Here is a 23,148-nt window from a genome sequence, read left to right as displayed (position 1 = left end):
GGGAAGGAAAACCTACACCAGAACCAGAAACTGGAAGGAAAACCTCCATCAGGACCAGAACCTAGAAGGAAAACCTCCACCAGAACCAGAACCGGGAAGGAAAACCTCCACCAGAACCAGAACCGGGAAGGAAAACCTACACCAGAACCAGAAACTGGAAGGAAAACCTCCATCAGGACCAGAACCAGGAAGGGAAACCTCCATCAGGACCAGAACAGGAAGGAAAACCTCCATCAGGACCAGAACCAGGAAGGAAAACCTCCATCATGACCAGAACCTGGAAGGAAAACCTCCACCAGAACCGGGACCTGGAAGGAAAACCTGAGTTCTTCAGGTTCCCACCGTGAGACATATAAGTTTGGTTAATTGATCACTTCTCACTGTACGTCGCTTTGGATAAAAGCATTTGCCAAATGACTGTAGAGTAGAATAGGAAGACCAGAACCAGAACCAGAACCAGGAAGGAAACCTTCATCAGAACCAGAACTGAGAAGGAAAGTATTCATGATGAAGACTTTGAGTCACATGACCTGTTTTTTTCTTCATTAAAATGGTAAATAGTTGGAAAGATAAAGACCTGGACGATGATTTAATGACCCAAGATTTTTAGAAAGAATTAAAACATTAAAATCAGAATAATAAACAAATGAAAAAAAGAAACGTGTTTTTTAGTCAAACTTAATCAAATGAAAATAAAATTATCTGAATCGAAAAGTAATATTTGAAAAAAACGACTTAATGCTAGCGCCCATGCTCAGCAGCTCATTGGCTGCCAAAGACTTTAGCAAAGACTGGCAGCCAAAGAGTTAATATGAGGACTTTATTTGTCCCTTTAACAAAATAAGAAAATAAATCAAACATTTTTAGAGTTATTTGTCATTCATCACCATTTTAATGTCAGAATTATTATGGTATAATCTACTTCTTGGTGTCTGTCGGGACTCAGAGTGGATGCATCATGTCATGCTGGGCTCTAAAGGGTTAAACGACATATACGGACACTCATGTCCACACATGTGGACAAGCACAGAACAGACTAATGTGGACGCGTACCCAGAGGGACCTGCTTTACACAGAGGGACGTCGTTTTGCAGAGCGACTCGCTGAACTGACCAAACTCTTCTGCTTCCATCACAGCTCCCTCTGAAGTGTTGGCCATCCGCCAGGAGAACACCAGTCAGAACAGCGTGACCCTGCTGTGGCACGAACCCGACCAGCCCAACGGCGTCATCCTGGAGTACGACATCAAGTACTACGAGAAGGTACGGAACCCTTCAGGGAGAACGTGAGCTGCAGGGAACCGCAGTGGAAGTTGGGTCGATTGTAGAGAACCTCATCCGAGAACCAGAACCTGCTGGATAAATGAGAGGAAATGGGGGGGGGGGGGGGGGGGGGGTGAGACGGTGCAGATTCCAGTTTATCCATAGTGGCAGTGACAGCAGGCGGCTGGCGGGCTCAGAAGCCACACCATGGGCTAATTGCAAGGAGTGTGTGTGCAGATGTGTGTGTGTGGTGATAGACATCAGCTAATTGCAGAGGGAGCGGTCTGGGAGCCGGCGGTCTCATAGCCAAGCCAGCAGGATGATGAGGGGAGTGCTGAAGGATTAGCTTGTCTCTGACACTGCCGTCTTAATCTCGCCTCGCTCCGTGTGGCGGTGTGTGTGTGTGTGTTTGGGGAGGGTTATAAACGAAGAAGTCAGCAATGCACTCTGTCAAGGTTTCTATACTTCTGTTCTAAACAAGACTGAGTCACAAGGAAGCTGCTGCTCTTCATCACATGATGACGCATTAATCCTTCCTAAAGGCACAATAACTCACTTTCTCTGGGGGGCGGAGGGGGGGGGGGGGGGGGGGGGGGTGCACAACCACAACAGGGATGATGATGATGACTATTATGATGGTGATGATGATAGTAATGGTGGTGATGATATCAGTGATGATGATGATGAAGATAATAATACTGATGATGATGACTATTATGATGGTGATGATGATAGTAATGGTGGTGATGATGACGTTGGTGATGATGATGATGATGAAGATAATAATACTGATGATGATGACTATATGATGGTGATGATGATAGTAATGGTGGTGATGATATCAGTGATGATGATGATGGTGATGAAGATAATAATACTGATGATGATGACTATATGATGGTGATGATGATAGTAATGGTGGTGATGATATCAGTGGTGATGATGATGGTGATGACGATAATAATACTGATGATGATGACTATATGATGGTGATGATGATAGTAATGGTGGTGATGATGACGTTGGTGATGATGATGGTGATGAAGATAATAATACTGATGATGATGACTATATGATGGTGATGATGATCGTAATGGTGGTGATGATGACATTGGTGATGATGATGGTGATGACGATAATAATACTGATGATGATAACTATATGATGGTGATGATGATAGTAATGGTGGTGATGATGGCGTTGGTGATGATGATGGTGATGACGATAATAATACTGATGATGATGACTATATGATGGTGATGATGATAGTAATGGTGGTGATGATATCAGTGATGATGATGAAGATAATACTGATGATGATGACTATTATGATGGTGATGATGATAGTAATGGTGGTGATGATATCAGTGATGATGATGATGGTGATGAAGATAATAATACTGATGATGATGACTATATGATGGTGATGATGATAGTAATGGTGGTGATGATGACGTTGGTGATGATGATGGTGATGAAGATAATAATACTGATGATGATGACTATATGATGGTGATGATGATAGTAATGGTGGTGATGATGACGTTGGTGATGATGATGGTGATGAAGATAATAATACTGATGATGATGACTATATGATGGTGATGATGATAGTAATGGTGGTGATGATGACGTTGGTGATGATGATGGTGATGAAGATAATAATACTGATGATGATGACTATATGATGGTGATGATGATAGTAATGGTGGTGATGATGACGTTGGTGATGATAATGATGTTACAATGATAAAGATGACAATAGTGTTACAGATGATGATAGTGAAGATGGTGATGATGATGATGATGATGATGTTAATGATGATGATGACAAAGATAGTATTATTGATCGTTATAGTGAAGATGGTGATGATGATGATGATGATGATGATGATGATGATGATGATAGTGATGATGATGACGATGGTAATGATAATAATGACAGTATTGCTGATGGTTATAGTGATGATGGTTGTGATGATGATGATGACAGTGTTGATGGTGATGATGCTTAGGATGATGATTTTGATGATTGTTAATCAACTCCCAGTCTGTGTCCCTCCTAACAACGCATGTCTTCATAATGATCATAAATGTTTGCATCACACATTCTATTCTATTCTATTCTATTCTATTCTATTCTATTCTATCCGGTTCTACAGTCATTTAACAGCCCCTTTTATCCGAAGCGACATACATCTGAGAGTGAGAACAACACAAGCAAGAAATCAAACATCAGGAACATCATGCTGGTCTGACTGTTGCGAGTCCAGTTGGATGAAGCTGTTGCCAGGCAACGCTACAGGCAGCTGGTTTTACAGGAGCTACAGCAGGGAAATATGAAGAAATATATTCTGTAACCACATCAGGATCCAGTCTACCACCAGAAAGTAGACCAGACCTGATCCCCGACTACCACAGATCCAGTCTACCACCAGAAAGTAGACCAGACCTGATCCCTTACTACCACCTCAGGATCCAGTCTACCACCAGAAAGTAGACCAGACCTGATCCCTTACTACCACATCAGGATCCAGTCTACCACCAGAAAGTAGTCCAGACCTGATCCCCGACTACCACAGATCCAGTCTACCACCAGAAAGTAGACCAGACCTGATCCCTTACTACCACCTCAGGATCCAGTCTACCACCAGAAAGTAGACCAGACCTGATCCCTTACTACCACATCAGGATCCAGTCTACCACCAGAAAGTAGACCAGACCTGATCCCTTACTACCACATCAGGATCCAGTCTACCACCAGAAAGTAGACCAGACCTGATCCCTTACTACCACATCAGGATCCAGTCTACCACCAGAAAGTAGACCAGACCTGATCCCTACTACCACATCAGGCTCCAGTCTACCACCAGAAAGTAGACCAGACCTGATCCCTTACTATCACCTCAGGATCCAGTCTACCACCAGAAAGTAGACCAGACCTGATCCCCTACTACCACATCAGGATCCAGTCTACCACCAGAAAGTAGACCAGACCTGATCCCTTACTACCACATCAGGATCCAGTCTACCACCAGAAAGTAGACCAGACCTGATCCCTTACTACCACATCAGGATCCAGTCTACCACCAGAAAGTAGACCAGACCTGATCCCTTACTACCACATCAGGATCCAGTCTACCACCAGAAAGTAGACCAGACCTGATCCCTTACTACCACCTCAGGATCCAGTCTACCACCAGAAAGTAGACCAGACCTGATCCCTTACTACCACATCAGGATCCAGTCTACCACCAGAAAGTAGTCCAGACCTGATCCCCGACTACCACAGATCCAGTCTACCACCAGAAAGTAGACCAGACCTGATCCCTTACTACCACCTCAGGATCCAGTCTACCACCAGAAAGTAGACCAGACCTGATCCCTTACTACCACATCAGGATCCAGTCTACCACCAGAAAGTAGACCAGACCTGATCCCTTACTACCACATCAGGATCCAGTCTACCACCAGAAAGTAGACCAAACATGATCCCTTACTACCACCTCAGGATCCAGTCTACCACCAGAAAGTAGACCAGACCTGATCCCTTACTACCACATCAGGATCCAGTCTACCACCAGAAAGTAGTCCAGACCTGATCCCCGACTACCACAGATCCAGTCTACCACCAGAAAGTAGACCAGACCTGATCCCTTACTACCACCTCAGGATCCAGTCTACCACCAGAAAGTAGACCAGACCTGATCCCTTACTACCACATCAGGATCCAGTCTACCACCAGAAAGTAGACCAGACCTGATCCCTTAATACCACATCAGGATCCAGTCTACCACCAGAAAGTAGACCAGACCTGATCCCTTACTACCACCTCAGGATCCAGTCTACCACCAGAAAGTAGACCAGACCTGATCCCTACTACCACATCAGGATCCAGTCTACCACCAGAAAGTAGACCAGACCTGATCCCTTACTATCACCTCAGGATCCAGTCTACCACCAGAAAGTAGACCAGACCTGATCCCCTACTACCACATCAGGATCCAGTCTACCACCAGAAAGTAGACCAGACCTGATCCCTTACTACCACATCAGGATCCAGTCTACCACCAGAAAGTAGACCAGACCTGATCCCTTACTACCACATCAGGATCCAGTCTACCACCAGAAAGTAGACCAGACCTGATCCCTTACTACCACCTCAGGATCCAGTCTACCACCAGAAAGTAGACCAGACCTGATCCCCTACTACCACATCAGGATCCAGTCTACCACCAGAAAGTAGACCAGACCTGATCCCTTATTACCACCTCAGGATCCAGTCTACCACCAGAAAGTAGACCAGACCTGATCCCTTACTACCACATCAGGATCCAGACTACCACCAGAAAGTAGACCAGACCTGATCCCCTACTACCACATCAGGATCCAGTCTACCACCAGAAAGTAGACCAGACCTGATCCCTTACTACCACATCAGGATCCAGTCTACCACCAGAAAGTAGACCAGACCTGATCCCTTACTACCACATCAGGATCCAGTCTACCACCAGAAAGTAGACCAGACCTGATCCCTTACTACCACCTCAGGATCCAGTCTACCACCAGAAAGTAGACCAGACCTGATCCCTTACTACCACATCAGGATCCAGTCTACCACCAGAAAGTAGACCAGACCTGATCCCTTAATACCACATCAGGATCCAGTCTACCACCAGAAAGTAGACCAGACCTGATCCCTTACTACCACCTCAGGATCCAGTCTACCACCAGAAAGTAGACCAGACCTGATCCCTACTACCACATCAGGATCCAGTCTACCACCAGAAAGTAGACCAGACCTGATCCCTTACTATCACCTCAGGATCCAGTCTACCACCAGAAAGTAGACCAGACCTGATCCCCTACTACCACATCAGGATCCAGTCTACCACCAGAAAGTAGACCAGACCTGATCCCTTACTACCACATCAGGATCCAGTCTACCACCAGAAAGTAGACCAGACCTGATCCCTTACTACCACATCAGGATCCAGTCTACCACCAGAAAGTAGACCAGACCTGATCCCTTACTACCACCTCAGGATCCAGTCTACCACCAGAAAGTAGACCAGACCTGATCCCCTACTACCACATCAGGATCCAGTCTACCACCAGAAAGTAGACCAGACCTGATCCCTTATTACCACCTCAGGATCCAGTCTACCACCAGAAAGTAGACCAGACCTGATCCCTTACTACCACATCAGGATCCAGACTACCACCAGAAAGTAGACCAGACCTGATCCCCTACTACCACATCAGGATCCAGTCTACCACCAGAAAGTAGACCAGACCTGATCCCTTACTACCACATCAGGATCCAGTCTACCACCAGAAAGTAGACCAGACCTGATCCCTTACTACCACATCAGGATCCAGTCTACCACCAGAAAGTAGACCAGACCTGATCCCTTACTACCACCTCAGGATCCAGTCTACCACCAGAAAGTAGACCAGACTTGATCCCTTATTACCACCTCAGGATCCAGTCTACCACCAGAAAGTAGACCAGACCTGATCCCTTACTACCACCTCAGGATCCAGTCTACCACCAGAAAGTAGACCAGACCTGATCCCTTACTACCACCTCAGGATCCAGTCTACCACCAGAAAGTAGACCAGACCTGATCCCTTACTACCACATCAGGATCCAGTCTACCACCAGAAAGTAGACCAGACCTGATCCCTTAATACCACATCAGGATCCAGTCTACCACCAGAAAGTAGACCAGACCTGATCCCTTACTACCACCTCAGGATCCAGTCTACCACCAGAAAGTAGACCAGACCTGATCCCTACTACCACATCAGGATCCAGTCTACCACCAGAAAGTAGACCAGACCTGATCCCTTACTATCACCTCAGGATCCAGTCTACCACCAGAAAGTAGACCAGACCTGATCCCCTACTACCACATCAGGATCCAGTCTACCACCAGAAAGTAGACCAGACCTGATCCCTTACTACCACATCAGGATCCAGTCTACCACCAGAAAGTAGACCAGACCTGATCCCTTACTACCACATCAGGATCCAGTCTACCACCAGAAAGTAGACCAGACCTGATCCCTTACTACCACCTCAGGATCCAGTCTACCACCAGAAAGTAGACCAGACCTGATCCCCTACTACCACATCAGGATCCAGTCTACCACCAGAAAGTAGACCAGACCTGATCCCTTATTACCACCTCAGGATCCAGTCTACCACCAGAAAGTAGACCAGACCTGATCCCTTACTACCACATCAGGATCCAGACTACCACCAGAAAGTAGACCAGACCTGATCCCCTACTACCACATCAGGATCCAGTCTACCACCAGAAAGTAGACCAGACCTGATCCCTTACTACCACATCAGGATCCAGTCTACCACCAGAAAGTAGACCAGACCTGATCCCTTACTACCACATCAGGATCCAGTCTACCACCAGAAAGTAGACCAGACCTGATCCCTTACTACCACCTCAGGATCCAGTCTACCACCAGAAAGTAGACCAGACTTGATCCCTTATTACCACCTCAGGATCCAGTCTACCACCAGAAAGTAGACCAGACCTGATCCCTTACTACCACATCAGGATCCAGTCTACCACCAGAAAGTAGACCAGACCTGATCCCTTACTACCACATCAGGATCCAGTCTACCACCAGAAAGTAGACCAGACCTGATCCCTTACTACCACCTCAGGATCCAGTCTACCACCAGAAAGTAGACCAGACCTGATCCCCTACTACCACATCAGGATCCAGTCTACCACCAGAAAGTAGACCAGACCTGATCCCTTATTACCACCTCAGGATCCAGTCTACCACCAGAAAGTAGATCAGACCTGATCCCTTACTACCACATCAGGATCCAGTCTACCACCAGAAAGTAGACCAGACCTGATCCCTTACTACCACATCAGGATCCAGTCTACCACCAGAAAGTAGACCAGACCTGATCCCTTACTACCACCTCAGGATCCAGTCTACCACCAGAAAGTAGACCAGACCTGATCCCTACTACCACATCAGGATCCAGTCTACCACCAGAAAGTAGACCAGACCTGATCCCTTACTACCACCTCAGGATCCAGTCTACCACCAGAAAGTAGACCAGACCTGATCCCTTACTACCACATCAGGATCCAGTCTACCACCAGAAAGTAGACCAGACCTGATCCCTTACTACCACATCAGGATCCAGTCTACCACCAGAAAGTAGACCAGACCTGATCCCTTACTACCACATCAGGATCCAGTCTACCACCAGAAAGTAGACCAGACCTGATCCCTTACTACCACATCAGGATCCAGTCTACCACCAGAAAGTAGACCAGACCTGATCCCTTACTACCACATCAGGATCCAGTCTACCACCAGAAAGTAGACCAGACCTGATCCCTTACTACCACCTCAGGATCCAGTCTACCACCAGAAAGTAGACCAGACCTGATCCCTTACTACCACATCAGGATCCAGTCTACCACCAGAAAGTAGACCAGACCTGATCCCTTACTACCACATCAGGATCCAGTCTACCACCAGAAAGTAGACCAGACCTGATCCCTTACTACCACCTCAGGATCCAGTCTACCACCAGAAAGTAGACCAGACCTGATCCCTTACTACCACCTCAGGATCCAGTCTACCACCAGAAAGTAGACCAGACCTGATCCCCTACTACCACATCAGGATCCAGTCTACCACCAGAAAGTAGACCAGACCTGATCCCTTACTACCACATCAGGATCCAGTCTACCACCAGAAAGTAGACCAGACCTGATCCCTTACTACCACCTCAGGATTCAGTCTACCACCAGAAAGTAGACCAGACCTGGTCCCTACTACCACATCAGGATCCAGTCTACCACCAGAAAGTAGACCAGACCTGATCCCTTACTACCACATCAGGATCCAGTCTACCACCAGAAAGTAGACCAGACCTGATCCCTTACTACCACATCAGGATCCAGTCTACCACCAGAAAGTAGACCAGACCTGATCCCTTAATACCACATCAGGATCCAGTCTACCACCAGAAAGTAGACCAGACTTGATCCCTTATTACCACCTCAGGATCCAGTCTACCACCAGAAAGTAGACCAGACCTGATCCCTTACTACCACATCAGGATCCAGTCTACCACCAGAAAGTAGACCAGACCTGATCCCTTACTACCACATCAGGATCCAGTCTACCACCATAAAGTAGACCAGACCTGATCCCTTACTACCACATCAGGATCCAGTCTACCACCAGAAAGTAGACCAGACCTGATCCCTTACTACCACCTCAGGATCCAGTCTACCACCAGAAAGTAGACCAGACCTGATCCCCTACTACCACATCAGGATCCAGTCTACCACCAGAAAGTAGACCAGACCTGATCCCTTACTACCACATCAGGATCCAGTCTACCACCATAAAGTAGACCAGACCTGATCCCTTACTACCACATCAGGATCCAGTCTACCACCAGAAAGTAGACCAGACCTGATCCCTTACTACCACATCAGGATCCAGTCTACCACCAGAAAGTAGACCAGACCTGATCCCTTACTACCACCTCAGGATCCAGTCTACCACCAGAAAGTAGACCAGACCTGATCCCTTACTACCACATCAGGATCCAGTCTACCACCAGAAAGTAGACCATACCTGATCCCCTACTACCACATCAGGATCCAGTCTACCACCAGAAAGTAGACCAGACCTGATCCCTTACTACCACATCAGGATCCAGTCTACCACCAGAAAGTAGACCAGACCTGATCCCTACTACCACATCAGGCTCCAGTCTACCACCAGAAAGTAGACCAGACCTGATCCCTTACTATCACCTCAGGATCCAGTCTACCACCAGAAAGTAGACCAGACCTGATCCCCTACTACCACATCAGGATCCAGTCTACCACCAGAAAGTAGACCAGACCATCCCTTACTACCACATCAGGATCCAGTCTACCACCAGAAAGTAGACCAGACCTGATCCCTTACTACCACATCAGGATCCAGTCTACCACCAGAAAGTAGACCAGACCTGATCCCTTACTACCACCTCAGGATCCAGTCTACCACCAGAAAGTAGACCAGACCTGATCCCTTACTACCACATCAGGATCCAGTCTACCACCAGAAAGTAGTCCAGACCTGATCCCCGACTACCACAGATCCAGTCTACCACCAGAAAGTAGACCAGACCTGATCCCTTACTACCACCTCAGGATCCAGTCTACCACCAGAAAGTAGACCAGACCTGATCCCTTACTACCACATCAGGATCCAGTCTACCACCAGAAAGTAGACCAGACCTGATCCCTTACTACCACATCAGGATCCAGTCTACCACCAGAAAGTAGACCAAACATGATCCCTTACTACCACCTCAGGATCCAGTCTACCACCAGAAAGTAGACCAGACCTGATCCCTTACTACCACATCAGGATCCAGTCTACCACCAGAAAGTAGTCCAGACCTGATCCCCGACTACCACAGATCCAGTCTACCACCAGAAAGTAGACCAGACCTGATCCCTTACTACCACCTCAGGATCCAGTCTACCACCAGAAAGTAGACCAGACCTGATCCCTACTACCACATCAGGATCCAGTCTACCACCAGAAAGTAGACCAGACCTGATCCCTTACTACCACCTCAGGATCCAGTCTACCACCAGAAAGTAGACCAGACCTGATCCCTTACTACCACATCAGGATCCAGTCTACCACCAGAAAGTAGACCAGACCTGATCCCTTACTACCACATCAGGATCCAGTCTACCACCAGAAAGTAGACCAGACCTGATCCCTTACTACCACATCAGGATCCAGTCTACCACCAGAAAGTAGACCAGACCTGATCCCTTACTACCACATCAGGATCCAGTCTACCACCAGAAAGTAGACCAGACCTGATCCCTTACTACCACATCAGGATCCAGTCTACCACCAGAAAGTAGACCAGACCTGATCCCTTACTACCACCTCAGGATCCAGTCTACCACCAGAAAGTAGACCAGACCTGATCCCTTACTACCACATCAGGATCCAGTCTACCACCAGAAAGTAGACCAGACCTGATCCCTTACTACCACATCAGGATCCAGTCTACCACCAGAAAGTAGACCAGACCTGATCCCTTACTACCACCTCAGGATCCAGTCTACCACCAGAAAGTAGACCAGACCTGATCCCTTACTACCACCTCAGGATCCAGTCTACCACCAGAAAGTAGACCAGACCTGATCCCCTACTACCACATCAGGATCCAGTCTACCACCAGAAAGTAGACCAGACCTGATCCCTTACTACCACATCAGGATCCAGTCTACCACCAGAAAGTAGACCAGACCTGATCCCTTACTACCACCTCAGGATTCAGTCTACCACCAGAAAGTAGACCAGACCTGGTCCCTACTACCACATCAGGATCCAGTCTACCACCAGAAAGTAGACCAGACCTGATCCCTTACTACCACATCAGGATCCAGTCTACCACCAGAAAGTAGACCAGACCTGATCCCTTACTACCACATCAGGATCCAGTCTACCACCAGAAAGTAGACCAGACCTGATCCCTTAATACCACATCAGGATCCAGTCTACCACCAGAAAGTAGACCAGACTTGATCCCTTATTACCACCTCAGGATCCAGTCTACCACCAGAAAGTAGACCAGACCTGATCCCTTACTACCACATCAGGATCCAGTCTACCACCAGAAAGTAGACCAGACCTGATCCCTTACTACCACATCAGGATCCAGTCTACCACCATAAAGTAGACCAGACCTGATCCCTTACTACCACATCAGGATCCAGTCTACCACCAGAAAGTAGACCAGACCTGATCCCTTACTACCACCTCAGGATCCAGTCTACCACCAGAAAGTAGACCAGACCTGATCCCCTACTACCACATCAGGATCCAGTCTACCACCAGAAAGTAGACCAGACCTGATCCCTTACTACCACATCAGGATCCAGTCTACCACCATAAAGTAGACCAGACCTGATCCCTTACTACCACATCAGGATCCAGTCTACCACCAGAAAGTAGACCAGACCTGATCCCTTACTACCACATCAGGATCCAGTCTACCACCAGAAAGTAGACCAGACCTGATCCCTTACTACCACCTCAGGATCCAGTCTACCACCAGAAAGTAGACCAGACCTGATCCCTTACTACCACATCAGGATCCAGTCTACCACCAGAAAGTAGACCATACCTGATCCCCTACTACCACATCAGGATCCAGTCTACCACCAGAAAGTAGACCAGACCTGATCCCTTACTACCACATCAGGATCCAGTCTACCACCAGAAAGTAGACCAGACCTGATCCCTACTACCACATCAGGCTCCAGTCTACCACCAGAAAGTAGACCAGACCTGATCCCTTACTATCACCTCAGGATCCAGTCTACCACCAGAAAGTAGACCAGACCTGATCCCCTACTACCACATCAGGATCCAGTCTACCACCAGAAAGTAGACCAGACCATCCCTTACTACCACATCAGGATCCAGTCTACCACCAGAAAGTAGACCAGACCTGATCCCTTACTACCACATCAGGATCCAGTCTACCACCAGAAAGTAGACCAGACCTGATCCCTTACTACCACCTCAGGATCCAGTCTACCACCAGAAAGTAGACCAGACCTGATCCCTTACTACCACATCAGGATCCAGTCTACCACCAGAAAGTAGTCCAGACCTGATCCCCGACTACCACAGATCCAGTCTACCACCAGAAAGTAGACCAGACCTGATCCCTTACTACCACCTCAGGATCCAGTCTACCACCAGAAAGTAGACCAGACCTGATCCCTTACTACCACATCAGGATCCAGTCTACCACCAGAAAGTAGACCAGACCTGATCCCTTACTACCACATCAGGATCCAGTCTACCACCAGAAAGTAGACCAAACATGATCCCTTACTACCACCTCAGGATCCAGTCTACCACCAGAAAGTAGACCAGACCTGATCCCTTACTACCACATCAGGATCCAGTCTACCACCAGAAAGTAGTCCAGACCTGATCCCCGACTACCACAGATCCAGTCTACCACCAGAAAGTAGACCAGACCTGATCCCTTACTACCACCTCAGGATCCAGTCTACCACCAGAAAGTAGACCAGACCTGATCCCTTACTACCACATCAGGATCCAGTCTACCACCAGAAAGTAGACCAGACCTGATCCCTTAATACCACATCAGGATCCAGTCTACCACCAGAAAGTAGACCAGACCTGATCCCTTACTACCACCTCAGGATCCAGTCTACCACCAGAAAGTAGACCAGACCTGATCCCTACTACCACATCAGGATCCAGTCTACCACCAGAAAGTAGACCAGACCTGATCCCTTACTATCACCTCAGGATCCAGTCTACCACCAGAAAGTAGACCAGACCTGATCCCCTACTACCACATCAGGATCCAGTCTACCACCAGAAAGTAGACCAGACCTGATCCCTTACTACCACATCAGGATCCAGTCTACCACCAGAAAGTAGACCAGACCTGATCCCTTACTACCACATCAGGATCCAGTCTACCACCAGAAAGTAGACCAGACCTGATCCCTTACTACCACCTCAGGATCCAGTCTACCACCAGAAAGTAGACCAGACCTGATCCCCTACTACCACATCAGGATCCAGTCTACCACCAGAAAGTAGACCAGACCTGATCCCTTATTACCACCTCAGGATCCAGTCTACCACCAGAAAGTAGACCAGACCTGATCCCTTACTACCACATCAGGATCCAGACTACCACCAGAAAGTAGACCAGACCTGATCCCCTACTACCACATCAGGATCCAGTCTACCACCAGAAAGTAGACCAGACCTGATCCCTTACTACCACATCAGGATCCAGTCTACCACCAGAAAGTAGACCAGACCTGATCCCTTACTACCACATCAGGATCCAGTCTACCACCAGAAAGTAGACCAGACCTGATCCCTTACTACCACCTCAGGATCCAGTCTACCACCAGAAAGTAGACCAGACTTGATCCCTTATTACCACCTCAGGATCCAGTCTACCACCAGAAAGTAGACCAGACCTGATCCCTTACTACCACCTCAGGATCCAGTCTACCACCAGAAAGTAGACCAGACCTGATCCCTTACTACCACCTCAGGATCCAGTCTACCACCAGAAAGTAGTCCAGACCTGATCCCCGACTACCACAGATCCAGTCTACCACCAGAAAGTAGACCAGACCTGATCCCTTACTACCACCTCAGGATCCAGTCTACCACCAGAAAGTAGACCAGACCTGATCCCTTACTACCACATCAGGATCCAGTCTACCACCAGAAAGTAGACCAGACCTGATCCCTTAATACCACATCAGGATCCAGTCTACCACCAGAAAGTAGACCAGACCTGATCCCTTACTACCACCTCAGGATCCAGTCTACCACCAGAAAGTAGACCAGACCTGATCCCTACTACCACATCAGGATCCAGTCTACCACCAGAAAGTAGACCAGACCTGATCCCTTACTATCACCTCAGGATCCAGTCTACCACCAGAAAGTAGACCAGACCTGATCCCCTACTACCACATCAGGATCCAGTCTACCACCAGAAAGTAGACCAGACCTGATCCCTTACTACCACATCAGGATCCAGTCTACCACCAGAAAGTAGACCAGACCTGATCCCTTACTACCACATCAGGATCCAGTCTACCACCAGAAAGTAGACCAGACCTGATCCCTTACTACCACCTCAGGATCCAGTCTACCACCAGAAAGTAGACCAGACCTGATCCCCTACTACCACATCAGGATCCAGTCTACCACCAGAAAGTAGACCAGACCTGATCCCTTATTACCACCTCAGGATCCAGTCTACCACCAGAAAGTAGACCAGACCTGATCCCTTACTACCACATCAGGATCCAGTCTACCACCAGAAAGTAGACCAGACCTGATCCCCTACTACCACATCAGGATCCAGTCTACCACCAGAAAGTAGACCAGACCTGATCCCTTATTACCACCTCAGGATCCAGTCTACCACCAGAAAGTAGATCAGACCTGATCCCTTACTACCACATCAGGATCCAGTCTACCACCAGAAAGTAGACCAGACTTGATCCCTTATTACCACCTCAGGATCCAGTCTACCACCAGAAAGTAGACCAGACCTGATCCCTTACTACCACCTCAGGATCCAGTCTACCACCAGAAAGTAGACCAGACCTGATCCCTTACTACCACCTCAGGATCCAGTCTACCACCAGAAAGTAGTCCAGACCTGATCCCCGACTACCACAGATCCAGTCTACCACCAGAAAGTAGACCAGACCTGATCCCTTACTACCACCTCAGGATCCAGTCTACCACCAGAAAGTAGACCAGACCTGATCCCTTACTACCACATCAGGATCCAGTCTACCACCAGAAAGTAGACCAGACCTGATCCCTTAATACCACATCAGGATCCAGTCTACCACCAGAAAGTAGACCAGACCTGATCCCTTACTACCACCTCAGGATCCAGTCTACCACCAGAAAGTAGACCAGACCTGATCCCTACTACCACATCAGGATCCAGTCTACCACCAGAAAGTAGACCAGACCTGATCCCTTACTATCACCTCAGGATCCAGTCTACCACCAGAAAGTAGACCAGACCTGATCCCCTACTACCACATCAGGATCCAGTCTACCACCAGAAAGTAGACCAGACCTGATCCCTTACTACCACATCAGGATCCAGTCTACCACCAGAAAGTAGACCAGACCTGATCCCTTACTACCACATCAGGATCCAGTCTACCACCAGAAAGTAGACCAGACCTGATCCCTTACTACCACCTCAGGATCCAGTCTACCACCAGAAAGTAGACCAGACCTGATCCCCTACTACCACATCAGGATCCAGTCTACCACCAGAAAGTAGACCAGACCTGATCCCTTATTACCACCTCAGGATCCAGTCTACCACCAGAAAGTAGACCAGACCTGATCCCTTACTACCACATCAGGATCCAGACTACCACCAGAAAGTAGACCAGACCTGATCCCCTACTACCACATCAGGATCCAGTCTACCACCAGAAAGTAGACCAGACCTGATCCCTTATTACCACCTCAGGATCCAGTCTACCACCAGAAAGTAGATCAGACCTGATCCCTTACTACCACATCAGGATCCAGTCTACCACCAGAAAGTAGACCAGACCTGATCCCTTACTACCACATCAGGATCCAGTCTACCACCAGAAAGTAGACCAGACCTGATCCCTTACTACCACCTCAGGATCCAGTCTACCACCAGAAAGTAGACCAGACCTGATCCCTACTACCACATCAGGATCCAGTCTACCACCAGAAAGTAGACCAGACCTGATCCCTTACTACCACCTCAGGATCCAGTCTACCACCAGAAAGTAGACCAGACCTGGTCCCTTACTACCACATCAGGATCCAGTCTACCACCAGAAAGTAGACCAGACCTGATCCCTTACTACCACATCAGGATCCAGTCTACCACCAGAAAGTAGACCAGACCTGATCCCTTACTACCACATCAGGATCCAGTCTACCACCAGAAAGTAGACCAGACCTGATCCCTTACTACCACATCAGGATCCAGTCTACCACCAGAAAGTAGACCAGACCTGATCCCTTACTACCACATCAGGATCCAGTCTACCACCAGAAAGTAGACCAGACCTGATCCCTTACTACCACCTCAGGATCCAGTCTACCACCAGAAAGTAGACCAGACCTGATCCCTTACTACCACATCAGGATCCAGTCTACCACCAGAAAGTAGACCAGACCTGATCCCTTACTACCACATCAGGATCCAGTCTACCACCAGAAAGTAGACCAGACCTGATCCCCTACTACCACATCAGGATCCAGTCTACCACCAGAAAGTAGACCAGACCTGATCCCTTACTACCACCTCAGGATCCAGTCTACCACCAGAAAGTAGACCAGACCTGATCCCTTACTACCACATCAGGATCCAGTCTACCACAGACCAATAGACCAAATAATCTAATGAAGTACAGCTTTTGTTAAGATTTTGATTAATCACAAAAACATATCACAAAAAAGCAACACTTTTCTTTTAAATGGATTTTCTGAACGACTGAATCAGATAAAAGACACGGACATTGATGTTCTGATGTTGGACCTGAGGCTCTTTTTATGTTTAGAATAAAGCCTTTTCTGAATTTCTATTCAATCAGTAGAAAAGAGAGAAAATAGAACTGCGCTGCCAAAACTGAACAGACTTGAGAGTTTCAGTACTTTACCAGCTCCAGTCTACAACATCTTGTAGTACTTTAAAGTTTTACCGTGGTTTTGTCCACACTCTTCATACGCTTTAATATCCGACAGTAAACCAGGACAGGACCAACTAGTTTGCTGGGATTGCTGGGACTGACTCCAGCTTCCCTTTAATTGGACCAAGTTGTTAGGAAAATGGATGCGATCAACCAGTGGCAACTTCTGAGGTTCATATTTACAGTCTGGTCCTGCTGCAGATCACCTCTAGCTCTGACTGTAGCTTGAAGCTGGATGCTGTGAGGACCAAGACTCCACGGTGTTCTCCTCAATGGGGGAGGGGCTTAAACAAAAGTCACTGCTGCTAACAGAGTGGTAATAAAATTATAGAACATTATTACAAACATAGCTGAGCAAAATTCTCCAATTTTTATTAAATAAGTCACTAGAAGTGTCTAGAAAACTCCTTAAATATATACCAGTCTGACTAAATAAATCAAAGTCATTAGCTAAGCTGTGGCGTGCGCATCAGAGTGCACGGACACATGTTCCACTTTCTGCGATTACATCTGTTCATTTGTGTGTTAAATGTGCTCATTTTTCTGTAATCGTATTTAACATGGTAAATCTGGCATCAAACCGTGTCAGAGGGGAAAGAGAAGTCAGATTTCATGTCATCACCGTGGTATGAAGGTATCGATCCGATATATCGACGCTTTGACTCGCGGTATGGACACAGTCGTCTTAAGTTCCGACATCGTCCTTTCTAGAAGGTGATGACAGTAAAGCATCTTTAGGATGTTAAATATGATGATTAATGGTGAGATCAACTATGTGGGATGTACACCAGTTCCAACTGGTTATTGCCTGATTCTGTAAATCCCAGTTTGTTGGCAGGTTTGGCTGAGGGAACTCTGGAATCAGGATACGTTAACCAAACGGTTCATCCAGGAAATCATTTCTGTTGTTCGCCGTCTCCATGACAATGCTTCTGTTTCTGTGACAGGACAACGAAGAGCAGAGCTACTCCACTCTGAAGTCTAGAAACACCAGCGCCCGCGTGTCGGGTCTGAAGCCGGGAACCAAGTACATCTTCCAGGTCCGAGCCAGAACGTCAGCGGGCTGTGGACGCTTCAGCCAGAACGTGGAGATCCAGACCGGAAAAGCAGGTGTGTGTGATGGTATGGGGTAAATCCCCCGCCTGACATGAACCACGGAGCTCCTCAGAGCCGACCTGATCCGGTGGGAAACATTTTCTCAAAGCCAAACTAGGGATGCACCTGGATGTACATGGTATTGAGCCGATACCAATACTGATGTCAGTATCGGCTCAGTACCATGTGAGTGTACTCGTACTTGGTATTAATAAAAGTGTACCAATACCACAACTGAGACCCGATACCAGACTATTCAAACCAGTGCAGATGTGTTTGATGACATGCTTCGGACATAAATGCCTTGAATGTTAAAATGTGACTAATCTTTGTTCCACTAAAAGCCAGATCTTTGTTCCAAAACCACACATTTATAGTTGTATTTAGGTAAAATGTGCCAAATCAGAATAAAACTTGTTGAAATTGTTAGATCTGTAATGTTATTATATCTGTAATGGTGAGGTAACTTCAGAAAGGATGGGTCATTTATTACACCCTGATGAAATCTTACAGTTATAACAGCAGTAATAAGCATAGCCACAATAATGTTCATATAAACACATCTGGTATCGGCTGATATTCAAATTTCAGATATCGATATCGGAACTCCCAAACAGTGAATCGGTGCATCCCTAAGCCAAACAGAGGGTGGTCCAAGTCTGCACAGGTCTGAGAGTCAGTTAGGCAGAAAGGCACCCAGATCCAGAGTTGTGTCTCATCTGCTCCCAGTATGAACCTGTTAGAGCTGAGGGGTCTGCTGGGTTCAGAACTTTTTACAGCCTAACCAGGACAAAACTGAAGTTTTACTTAGAGAGAGAAACACAGTTTAAAGCTACAGACACTGTCCCTGCATCCGTCTCTGAGGTGGAAAACCTGCAGCTTTGTCCCACATATTAAGAAGACAACAAGAATTGGTTTTTATCATCTTGAGAATATCGCCAGAGTCCGGCCTCTTCTCTCTCAGGGCAACATGGAGAAGCTAAAACACGACTTTTATCACCAGTCGACTGTAATGCCCTGCTTTCTGGTCTTCATAGAAAGAATATTTTGGCTCTTCAATTATTTCAAAATCCTGCTGCACGTGTCCTGACGAAGACCAGGGCGCGCGGACCAGGGTGGGGCCCCCTTTGCACCTGTTTTAAGGTCATTGGCTTCCTGTGTGTTTCAGGATGGATTTTAAGGTTCTTTTACTAGTTTATAAATGTCTTCACAGTTTTGGGCCTTCTTATCTTTCGGATCTACTTTTACTCTATAAGCCCTCGCGGACCCTGAGGTCCTCTGGCGCTGGTCTTCTGGTCATCCTAAGGTCAGGACCCGTACCCATGGTTAGGCATCTTTTCAGCACTACCTCCCCCCCCCGTCTCTGGAACGGACTGCCGGAGTACCTCAGGGCTGCAGAGAACATTTTAAGATCAGCTTTAAACTCAGCTTTTTATTTTGGCTTTTACTGAATTTTTATCATGTTATTGTGGATATTTCATTTATTTACTTCAACCCAATTCTTTTTCGGGACATTTTATTCATTTTATAATTAATAATACTGCTTTTTATTATCTCTATTGTTTTATTTTATTAGAAATATTTATTGTTTTTATTTATTTATTTATTTATTCTTATGTATTTCATCATATTTAGCATATTTTCCGGTGTTCCTCAGAGGGAGCCCTCTGGACTGGGTGTCATACTGGCCGTGGCTCTGGGGGCACCTTGACCGTGATGGTGCCCCTGGTACTGTGGTCTGGTTGACTCCCAGTCCAGACGGCTCCTCTGATGGTGTTTCCTTACTGGGCTCATCTGTGCTCAGCGATATTTAACTAGGTAGGTGTATGCGTGATTATTAAGACAAGTGTTGGAAATGTGCGTTGGCTGTGTGTGTGAGTGTGTGTGAGAAAGGAGGGGCTGATGAATTTTCTTTGTTTTGTTGTGTTGCGTTAATCACTTTGTGTTGCATTTTATTGTAGGAAAAGTCCTTTATAAATAAAGTTTGATTTGATCTGGATTTGGTCAGTTCCCAGACATAGAAGCAGACATGGAGAAGCTGCATTCAGTTTCTATGCTCCACATGTCTGGAACAAACTCCCAGAATGCCTTGAATCAGCGGAAACATCCAGCTAAGGACCCTCCTGTCGTAGTTTCGTGTAAAACATCCAAACTTGCTCCCTTTCTTTTTAAATGGAATTTTTAATCAATTTTAAAGTTTAAAATTCAATAATTTTTTTCAACTTGTTTGTGTTTATCTGTTTTTCTTTCTTTTCCTTTCTCTAGTTTATCATTTGAAATCTTATTTTCTGACGTTTTATGTCAGTAAATCACGCTGAGTCACTGTTGCCGCTTCGCCTGCTAACTCTGGATGTGTGTGTGTCTCTGCAGCTCCTCTGCGCTACAACACCATGACCATCATCTGGATCTGCATGGCCCTGGTGTCCGGCCTCGTCACCTTCCTGGCCATCATCATCTGCAGGAAACGGCAAGGCTACACTTTACCACACTACCCATCGCTGCTGTGTGTGCAACACTTTCTTACACTACTACCTCGCTTTGTGTTGTTTGTGGTCCGATCTTCCGTGTGCACTTTGTTTCTTTGGCTGTTCTGCACGTATTAAAAGTAAAACAAGAGCAAAAGACCGTACTAAAGAGCAACCTGGAGGAGAAACTGATCCTTTTCATGCTGAAAACGGCTGAACAGATAATCTGCATGATGTTCTGTCTGAGGTTTACAAGCTAATTCATCTCAGCCTTTGCTGTCTTCTCGTTTCCCTCCTTGTAATTTCCACCTCATAGTGGATTTAATTATGTTGATTCATGTCCAGTAGCTTGCACACCAAATGTTCCCACTTATCCCATCAGCCCATCCCCCACCTTCCCTTTCATGTCTGCAACCTACATCTCTGCACTGCAGCAAATAATTAATTCCAGAGCTTTTAATTAATTCACACTTCAATGCATATTAAGCTCCTCGGATCTGTTCTGTTTAAGGAGAGACAAAATTATAAGTTGGAGGACATAAAGATGTTATCCAGGCAAGACGGTGTTGTCATGACTACAACGTTCAGGACACGCAGCTGTTGCTAAGGTGGAGGACTGAGGAAAATGTTCGGGTTGAAGTCGATGGGCCGGTTGCCAGTTTACTGATGAATTAATCCAAAATGGCCTCCAGACATGTTTTTCCTGTTGACACACGAAGGAGACGCTCAGACGATCAGAGGAGTTCCTCTTCGTTAGACCCCATTCTGCTCCAGGTTCCTTCATCAGACCCGAGTCCGGCTCCGGGAATAAAGGAATTCCCAGTTTCCAAACGTTCCTTCATTATGAAAGCATCTGCACGTCTGATCCCGCCTCCCGCCCCACGTCCAACATCTCCCGCCTCCCGCCCCACGTCCAACATCTCCCGCCTCCCGCCCCACGTCCAACATCTCCCGCCTCCCGCCCCACGTCCAACATCTCCCGCCTCCCGCCCCACGTCCAACATCTCCCGCCTCCCGCCCCACGTCCAACATCTCCCGCCTCCCGCCCCGCGTCCAACATCTCCCGCCTCCCGCCCCACGTCCAACATCTCCCGCCTCCCGCCCCACGTCCAACATCTCCCGCCTCCCGCCCCACGTCCAACATCTCCCGCCTCCCGCCCCACGTCCAACATCTCCCGCCTCCCGCCCCGCGTCCAACATCTCCCGCCTCCCGCCCCACGTCCAACATCTCCCGCCTCCCGCCCCACGTCCAACATCTCCCGCCCCACGTCCAACATCTCCGCCTCCCGCCCCACGTCCAACATCTCCCGCCTCCTGCCTCACGTCCAACATCTCCCGCCCTCCCGCCCCACGTCCAACATCTCCCGCCTCCTGCCCCACGTCCAACATCTCCCGCCTCCCGCCCCACGTCCAACATCTCCCGCCCCACGTCCAACATCTCCCGCCTCCCGCCCCACGTCCAACATCTCCCGCCTCCCGCCCCGCGTCCAACATCTCCCGCCTCCCGCCCCGCGTCCAACATCTCCCGCCTCCCGCCCCGCGTCCAACATCTCCCGCCTCCCGCCCCACGTCCAACATCTCCCGCCTCCCGCCCCACGTCCAACATCTCCCGCCTCCCGCCCCACGTCCAACATCTCCCGCCTCCCGCCCCGCGTCCAACATCTCCCGCCTCCCGCCCCACGTCCAACATCTCCCGCCTCCCGCCCCACGTCCAACATCTCCCGCCTCCCGCCCCGCGTCCAACATCTCCCGCCTCCCGCCCCACGTCCAACATCTCCCGCCTCCCGCCCCACGTCCAACATTTCCCGCCTCCCGCCCCACGTCCAACATCTCCCGCCTCCCGCCCCACGTCCAACATCTCCCGCCTCCCGCCCCACGTCCAACATCTCCCGCCTCCCGCCCCACGTCCAACATCTCCCGCCCCACGTCCAACATCTCCCGCCCCACGTCCAACATCTCCCGCCCCACGTCCAACATCTCCCGCCCCACGTCCAA

General features: G+C 48.0%; 1 protein-coding gene across 1 annotated transcript in view; it reads left to right on the top strand.

Annotated features, from left to right (window-relative positions):
- The window catches only part of epha8 (eph receptor A8), a gene marked incomplete at both ends in the record, with an annotated part of 183,131 nt that overhangs the window by 136,305 nt on the left and 23,678 nt on the right, over window positions 1–23,148 (top strand). The window contains 3 exons of the mRNA XM_079242729.1: window positions 1,138–1,262; window positions 18,541–18,703; window positions 21,059–21,191. Of these exons, the coding sequence (XP_079098855.1) occupies window positions 1,138–1,262; window positions 18,541–18,703; window positions 21,059–21,191 (421 nt within the window). The remainder of the gene's footprint in view (window positions 1–1,137; window positions 1,263–18,540; window positions 18,704–21,058; window positions 21,192–23,148) is intronic.

This window comes from Telmatherina bonti, assembly GCF_933228915.1.
Source record: "Telmatherina bonti genome assembly, chromosome: 6".
NCBI classification, from domain to species: domain Eukaryota; kingdom Metazoa; phylum Chordata; class Actinopteri; order Atheriniformes; family Telmatherinidae; genus Telmatherina; species Telmatherina bonti.
Note: the sequence above shows the minus strand (reverse complement) of the source record. Positions and strands in the feature narration are given on the sequence as shown.